This window comes from Microcebus murinus, chromosome 10 (assembly GCF_040939455.1).
Source record: "Microcebus murinus isolate Inina chromosome 10, M.murinus_Inina_mat1.0, whole genome shotgun sequence".
NCBI lineage: Eukaryota > Metazoa > Chordata > Mammalia > Primates > Cheirogaleidae > Microcebus > Microcebus murinus.
This window is the reverse complement of record NC_134113.1, coordinates 100,693,550-100,702,146: the sequence shown is the minus strand read 5'-3', so window position 1 is coordinate 100,702,146 and position 8,597 is coordinate 100,693,550. Positions and strand designations below refer to the sequence as shown.

General features: G+C 46.7%; 1 protein-coding gene across 3 annotated transcripts; it reads right to left on the bottom strand.

Annotated features, from left to right (window-relative positions):
• Positions 1-1,047: 1,047 nt before the first annotated feature.
• On the bottom strand, positions 1,048-8,120 carry FBXL14 (F-box and leucine rich repeat protein 14). 3 transcript variants are annotated; one of them, XM_012747200.2, is made up of 2 exons: positions 6,805-8,120; positions 1,048-1,216 (listed from the first exon to the last, which is right to left on the bottom strand). In XM_012747200.2, the coding sequence occupies exons 1-2, from the start codon at positions 8,001-8,003 to the stop codon at positions 1,153-1,155; spliced, it is 1,263 nt and encodes a 420-aa protein (XP_012602654.1). In that variant the 5' UTR covers positions 8,004-8,120; the 3' UTR covers positions 1,048-1,152. The 3 variants fall into 3 exon arrangements, with proteins under 3 accessions (XP_012602654.1, XP_012602655.1, XP_012602656.1); XM_012747201.2 differs by having other exon boundaries at positions 6,810-8,120; XM_012747202.2 differs by having other exon boundaries at positions 6,852-8,120.
• Positions 8,121-8,597: the final 477 nt, after the last annotated feature.

Below are 8,597 nucleotides of genomic sequence, written 5' to 3'. Positions count from 1 at the left end.
GAGCATAAGAGGGTGCCTGGTATTAACAAATTAGACTCTCTCACTCTTTTGGACAAGTGGGATTTGTAACTAAAACATCTGTCGAGTCAAGCGTTTTTACCCTTGAATGAAGGGAAAATAGCTAGAGTTCCTGCAACTCAATCCTACTTTATAAAAGGATTGTCTGACAGATATTTGTAGTGTTGAGTGTGTGTAAGTAAGTTCTTAGCTTTGAGGCTATCACAAGCGTAGACTTCTAGCATTAGTACTCCACATTATTATTTGTGAGAAAGCAGTGTTTTGGGAACCGGCTCAAGTCCTGTGAGAGCAACAGATTTGACACTTCAAGAACTTATAGACCATTTGAAAACCTGCACTGTTTTTTGGCTTCTTAAATAACTGTATACATAATGCTTGCAGAACATATCTAAGTTTGTATAATGTAATACACATTAAATAGCAATAAATTAAATAGTAATAAAAGTTGAAACTTTTTTTTCACTCCCAGCAAAAATAACAGGCTCTAGTGCCGCACCTGTCAAAAGAGGGGGTAGGTGGTGCTTTGCAGGGTCTCAGCGAGCTACCTGCATGTTGGCCACCTGCTGATGTAGTTATTAAAGTCTAGAATATGTCTAGAATGTAGTCTAGAATATGACTGACTCCTCATATTACTCAGGCAAAATCTTTTACCTTATTAAGCCTCTTTCCCCATTTATAAAATTAGATGCACCATATATACTATGTTTAGAGGAAAAAGATTTGGAGACAGAGAAACTGAACACTCTGTTATGACTGCGTTCTCCCGGCAGATCGAGGTCCCAGCTGACACTGCCTCGCTGGGCGCCGCTGCTGCTGCTGCTGCTGCTGCAGGCCCTTCTCTTGCTTGCAGTCGACGCTCACTAGTTTCCACTATCACAGGTACAAGTGTCCTCGTAAGGGTTTTTATAAGGCTATGTGGCACTTGTCCCTTAAACAATTAAAGTAGAAGAATAATGAGATAATAAAAAATTAAGTCTTCTTTTTAAAGAAAATATGTACACTTTTCTGGGCTAACAAATAACAAGCAGAGGAGTTCCACTTCTTTTATTGGAGGGGTTAACATACCCACTCTGCTGCTATGCAGTTAAGATCTCAAGCTTGCTCTCTCTTCTGCCTCAACTGGAAGACTTGGCTTTACATAGTGCCAAATGTCCTGGGTTGGTAAAGGCAACTCCACCAGGCAAACTCAGAGCAATCCCTGGAAAAGAGGAAAAGACTGAAACTGATCATTTGTGGATATTTAAATTCACCAATTGTCCAGAAATACCTGTTTCCATCCTAGAGCTAAGAAGATATGTTCTTATTCCAGCTATGCAGTTACTTTTGATGAGTTGTAAATGACTAATAGTTGGCACTGATCTAAATATGAATGCCTCATCTGTTTTACAACATTGACTTTTTAAAAAATTTAACTTCCTACCTAATATTTGAACAAGTATATTGACATAAATTAGGTAAGTATGTGGCCCAATATAAGTTGAGGCTTGAATGTAGCTTTTCCAATTTCTAATCCTGTGCTTTATTCATGATCCACATTATTTCATCAAAAAGCTTCACCCTTCTGACTCCTCAGGGGTTCATAATGGCACAAAATTTAGGTCTTGCCCTCTGCTAAAGGAACAGAATTAACTTTTAAAATGGGTGATGTTTGATGCAGGGAAGAGAAAGAGAACAGAGAGAAGGGACACTAGGTGACTCACTGTGGCCCCCCTTTCTACAGCAGAACAGAGCAGAGCTCAGAGGCCAGGGCTTTCCTTTTCAGAGCACTGGGAAGAGACCGTTGTCAGAAGCTGCATGAGGTCTTGGTTTTGTTTTACAGATCTGATCTTTTAATCAAGAAGTTCTTATTCTTTGGAAACAGTGGTCCCTGGGGGCCACTACCCTTTCCCCCTGGGAAACCTGAGTTCAAATTTTCTAAGTCAAAAGTGAAAGGTTTTACATATATTCCAAGACCAGCATCTGTCCAGTAACCACTGCAGGATTTAGAGGATAGGCCATGCTTCAGTCTATACCTGTCCTTATATAAGAGGAAGGTCTTACCTTTAAAAAGAAACAGGAACATTTACTTTTTTTAGATCTTTGTTGTTAATTTGAGTCATGAAAGAATACAATCAGTTAGAGTTTTCTTAACTGTTTAACACATTGACCGCCACAGTAGAAAAAAATTTTTTCCTTGGGGCCACAGTGTTTTATTACAAAAATAGAACAAAAACTTAGAAAACAAAATGATCCTTTCTAATTTAATGAAAAATTTGTTATTTTTATTATTTTCTGTGTGTGAGTTATATGTAACTTGAAAAATAGTTCATGCAGTTCCCAAGGGGAAGATACCTGTGAGCTCCATATGCTTCACGAGGCCCTGGGCTCAAAACTAGCGAGAGTTAAATACAACTCACATGGCAGTTCATGTGTTAAGGATGTGCTGGTGCTGGCTTTCACTTTTAGTAAGTGAGGCAAGCTAGAGGCCCGTCGTGGCCCTTAGGGAGCTGCAGAAGTTGTCTGAACCCCACAGCTGTATTTATAGGTAATCTTTTCAGTACGGACATTAAAGGGCTATGCCCAATGAGACGTAGAAAAAGAAGGTATATGAAGCTGTTTCTTGACTACTATGCAAAGAATTTCTCCTGAGGTTTTTTTACTTTTAGATGGTAAGGTTTATATTAAGTTTACATTTTGTTTTTTAAATTTTTAAATTATTCTAAAAATTGCCCTGACATACCTTTTAACTTCTGTTACTACCCACAAAATGTATATCAACTCATTTTCTTTCACATGTCTATTCTTTAAAAGCATTTCTTCCATTCCTGTAGGTATAGTGGGATCAACCTTTCATACCAAAAACCACCCTTATTCCCTTTGAAGTAATGCCCTATGGCATCAGCCTGTTCATACTCCGTTCAAACAGCTACACTCACTTCTCTGAGAGGCACCTTGTTGAAACCAAGGTATATCAGTAACCAAACCTTCTCCTCAAACAGAAGGGAGCTGGACTTTAGAAATAGACCTGGTTTGAATCCTGGTTCCCTCAATTACTGGTTGAGTCATTTAAGGGAGGAATTATGGCTTATCTGGAAAACAGGGATAACTATTTCCACAGGTTACTTTGAGGATTAAAATTTATAAGTACCATGCAAAGCACACATAGTTTCTTTCCATTCTGATAGGTTGAGAGATTAGCAATTGACCTTCACTGACCATAGAAGTGGTTTATTCACCTCTTCCAGAGAAGCTCCAGATATACCATGTTTCCCCAAAAATAAGACAGGGTCTTATATTTATTTTTCCTCAAGAAGACACCCTAGGGCTTATTTTCAGGGGATGTGTTGTTGTTTTTTTAAGTACGGTACAACAATCTACATTTATTCAAATATTGTTAAGTCGTCTTCTTCTGGAACATCATCATAACTCTCCAAACCCTGAATTCCTGAATTTCTTGCGACTCTATTTCCTTTAGAACCATTGACCCCAATCTCTCATGTCGAGCAATAGAGCTCTCATGGGGCAGATGAGAAGGGCTGCTCATCTTTACCACTCTGTGACGAAATGCATGGGTTGTGCAGATGCGCTGCGTAGCCATGTCCATCACTAGGGCTTATTTTCGGGGTAGGGCTTCTATCGAGCAAATGCTTAGAAATCCTGCTAGGGCTTATTTTATGGGTAGGTTTTATTTTCAGGGAAACACGGTATTAAGTATGCCTTGTTCAGGATGAGGACACTAGAGCCATGACCTTAACTTTCAAACATTAATTTGCCAACCTTTAGTGAAGCTGATATTTAACCTTGAATGTAAAAAATGAAACAATACAAAAGCAGAAAATGCCCCAGGTTTTAAGAGGTAGGATTATTTTGTGTATTAAAATGAAGACTGTGAGCACAGAGCCTAAGACTTAGAAGGTGCTCAAATTTTCATCAATTGAATCTCAACAACCATGTAGTCTCTTAGGAAGAAAACAGACCAAGAACCTAAAACTTGTGTAACCTTCATGAGTGTGTCAAATGCTGAATTAGAAAGCTGACCCTAATTCAAAGTCCCTTCTAATTAGGGCTCACACATTTTTTTTTCCAGGCAGTAAGAGCATAACCTAAGGGGGAAGAAAGAGATCCACACCTTCCCCAAGAAAGGAATGGAAGATGGATCTAGTGTCAGGCTCAATTAGACCCAATTGTGACGGCTCTCCAAAAAGGAACAATGCTGCTTTTGTCATATATTCAAGCATAAAGCTTGGAAATTTTACAAAATAATCTTACCCCAAGAGAAACCTGGGTTCTATCCCTCTTACTGGAAAGAGGGGTTGATCCAGGAAAGCTTTATACTACTCTTATCAGCTGTTGCTGGGATCAGTTTTTTTAAGTAATCTCAGAAACAACTAAGACAGACCTATGTGAAACCAGAAAATGAATTACTCTACTGTTTGATAATTTATACTCATAGGTTTCCACAGCCCAACCACAGGGTGTCAGATTAGTCAGTTATTGTCTACTAAAGTGAACTCTGCTGGAATTGTTGGTATTCATCAATCTGCCCCAAATTCAGTCTGAAACCCTCCACAGCGTGGGTGAGCGGCCGGCCTCTGCCCTGGGAGCGCCAGATGCAGATGTGCGAGAACCCTGCGCCAGCCTCTCCTCCCTCAGAGAAGGCTTGCACACAGCCAGGCCTGGAGGGGAATGCTGAAGAGGGGTTGAGCTGCCCTCCTCCTTCCCCCGGACCCGCTCACACACAGATTCAGTATGCATGGCTGAGCAAGCCAGCATGCAGGGACAGCCAGGGCTCTTTCAACTTTCCTGAACAATGGCTTCAGCCCCTCCGCCCTGCACACCCTCCCCACACCCACTCTAAGGGCAAAGAAATCCATCTTTCTTGCCCACATCCCCGTCTCAGGGCCCACTTGCCAACATCACCCCTAGATCTCATTTCCACCCAAAGAAAAACTGTGGAAATTGTGACTTACAAATGTTATTTTAAAGTTTCATTCTGTCCAATTTCTTTAAATTTTCCATGTTATTGACAGTTTAAAGCCAAAAATTATATAAATCTCTAGTCTAACCATATTCCTAGAAACAAAACATTTGGATGTCAGCAGTAAACCTCATACAGAGCAAAATTTTAACCATGAGCTTAACTCACACCATATAGGATGCACCAAGCTATATCCCTTATTTCCTCTGACTCTAACACAAACAGCACCTCCTGCTTTGCCTTGTACCCAAGCACACAATGCCTTAAAAATAATTCACAGATACAAGGTTTTTTGTGGTTTTTTTTTTCAAAAACATACTTCATATTTCCTCTTTTATTATATAAATATCAGTTTAACCTTTTACTGTAAGAATATAAATGTTTTAAGAGGATCTTTGTTATTATTTATACAAATTCACAAACAGTACAATTAATTGATAAAGGTCTCTGGGTATCTTTGACTCCATGGTCTCACATGTTGCTGTGGAGGATTCTAAAAAAATAAACAAACAAAATCCAACGAAAATATACATCCTACTCAAAAGTGAGTTTTTTTTAAAGCCACAAGTCCCAACCCCCACCAAAATAAAGAAAGTCATCTATTCCTCCATTTAGAAACAGAATTTTTTTAAAACCCACAAACTCCCATTTTATTAATAGAACACAGATAAGACATGAGTTTCTGTCTCTCTCCCTTCACATTACAGGCCAGGGTCTCTCGGGCCAGCGCTGCCCCTCTGCTTCCCCCAGGAAGCCTCCTGCAGACCTTTCTGAGGGGAAACTTGCAAGAGGGTGAGGGTGGGGCTGAATTTGCATATATAACAATCATTTTCAACACAATCTGCATCTCAAACAACAGTTCAACTCTCATTTCTCCCACATATTTGTGCTATAAATTAAGTCAAGATTTAGAAACACCATTGGGTCGTCAAATTCCAATGGGCAAGGAGAAAAAGAAAATGATAGCCAGAATGTGGAAATGGGGCACACTGGATGCATGGAGGATGGCAAGCCAAAACAAAAAAGACACACAAACCCAGTGGGAATCTTTCCAGTCTAGGCACAAAAATGTTTCAGTCTCAAAATATCTCTCTTGTAGAATTCCAGGGCTTCAGAGAAAAAAGTAAACTAAAACGAGGTAGCCAGATATATATATATATATATATATATATAAAATTTATATATATATAATATATAGAATATATTCAGCAGAAAAAAAGGACCATGATTTCAAATTTCTTCAAAAAAATTTTAAAAAGGAAAGAAGATAAAAATGAAATGAACGTGAGTAGCAGAGTACTGTAAAAGGAGAAGTGATGAGAAGAGACTGGGATTAGTCACTAAGTGGAAGAAGGGTGAAAAGGCCGTTGTAGTTGGGTTTGCTTTTTATGCACTTCAAAATAAAAACCAGATCACAGTATTCAAATGAAAGCTTAAGTGAAGGCAGACATTTTTCTCAACTCCCAGGGTTGAAAGGACTCCCCACCCCAATTTCCAAAAGCAACACAGCAGGCATACAGTAGCTGCATCCGTCCTCCATCCCCTGCAGAGAGGAGTGGTGGGTAGAGCTGAGTCCGGCTCTCCATCGGCTCGGAAAAGGAGAGGGGAGTAGGGGAGGGCCAGCGGAGGAACCCCAGATCACTGAGAATGGGCTGGGAGCAGGGAGGGGCGCCGGAGGGGGAAGGAGAAAAGGAGCCTGAGGCTTCTGTCACTGCCCCATGTCATCCACCACGATGATCTGTGCATAGTGTGCGTGAGTGTGGGGGGCGGTGGCGGTGCTAGGAGGGCGCACAGGGCGGGACAAGGGGAGCTGGTGCTGCCGCCCTCACCTGACCTTCTCACTGTCCGTCATCTGCCAGAGTCCCAGGTTGAGTACCTTGAGGCAGGGGAGCTGCGTGATGCGCTCCAGGCCGCGCTTGGTGATTCGGGTGCAGCCGTATAGGTCTATGCCCGTGAGCTGGCTCAGGTGCTCAGCAATCAGCTCCAGGCCCTTGTCCGTGATGCGCACACACTGTCCAATGTTGAGCGTGCGCAGCCCATGCATCTGCCGCACCATGCGGTTGATGCCATCATCACTGATGTGGCAGGAACAGAGGGAGAGGGACTTGAGGCCGTCCAGCCCCTGGGCTATGTAAGCCAGACTCTGGTCCCCCACCTTATCACAGAACGACACATCCAGCCCCGAGAGGCGCAGGCTGCCCATGGCCAGATGCATGATGCCCGTGTCACTGATGTTGTCACAGGAGCGCAGGTTAAGGCTGCGTAGGCTGCCCATGTGCGACAGGTGCAGGAGGCCGGCGTCCGAGATGCCCCCACAGAAGCTGAGGTTGAGGAGCCTCAGGCCGGTCAGCCCTCGAGAGATGTGCTTTAGGGAAAGATCCGTAAGCTTCTGGCAGTCCTGCAGCGTGAGCTGCTCCAGGCCCAGGCAGCCCTCGGCCGCGCTGCGCGTCATGCCCGCCAGGTGCCCGATGCCTACGTCCGAGAGGTGGCGGCAGCTGCGCAGGTTAAGGCTCTTGAGGCGCTGCAACCCCCAGGCGATGAGCAGGAGGCCGGTGTTGGTGATGTTGCTGCAACCCCCCAGCTCCAGCACCTCCAGGCCCTTGAGGTACTGGGCTATGCGGCCCAGGCTGCTGTCGGTGATCTGCTTGCAGAGGCTCAGGTTGAGGGCGCGCAGGGAGCTGATCTCCTGCACGAACGCGTGGCCCAGCCCGTTGTCGGTGAGGTTGTAGCAGCCGCTCAGGTTGAGGCTCTCGATGTTGGCCATGCCCTGGATCACGTAGCTAAGGCTGCGGCGGAGGCTCAGGATCTGCACGCGGCGGATGCCCCGGGCCTGCAGGCTGGGGAACAGCGACGGGTTGGCCCGGCGCAGGTGCAGCTTGGCCTCCACCCCCCGCCACACCGACTTGTGGTAGGCGGCGTCCCGCCAAGCCGTGCACACCTGCGCCGCGCGCCCCTTGTCCCGCACGTCCAGGTAGCCGAAGATCATGGCCAGCAGCTCGGGGAACAAGCACGAGATGTGGGTCTCCATCTTCCTCCTCCCCTCCGCGGCGCTGGGGCGGAGGCGCGGGCCTGGCCGCTCCCGCCCGGGAAGGCGACGAGAGCGGGCCGCCCCGGCCGCCGCCGCCTCGGGCCCAACGGACGGCCCCTCCCCGCCTTCCGGCTCCGGCCGCCGCCGCCGCTCCTCCTCCTGGTGCGTCCGTCCTCCTTCCTTCCTGCCACCCCGCCCCGGGCTCCGCTCGCTCCTCACATCCCCGGCGCCGAGGGCGCCCGCCGACTCACTCCCGAGCCCGGCCGCCGCCGCCCGGTCTGGCCGCGCCGCGCTCCGGCCGCGCCGCGCCGCCGCCGCCCCCACGCCCCTGCCGCATCCTCCGCCTCCCGCCCCGCGCTGCTCCGGGGCCGGCGGGCCGGCGAGGGGCCCGGGGCCGGGCGCACAGGCTCCGGGCGCCGAGGACGCTTCCTGCCGCCTTTGTCTCTCGCCGGCTTTTCAAACCTCCCAGCCCCGGGCCGCCCGCACTCCGCCGCCCGGCGGGGGGACCAGGAGGCCACGCCGGGCCGCCGGGCGCGCGTTGCTCCCCCGCCGTCCGCGGGCGGTTGGGCGCTGCCGGCCCTGCTCCAGGCCGCC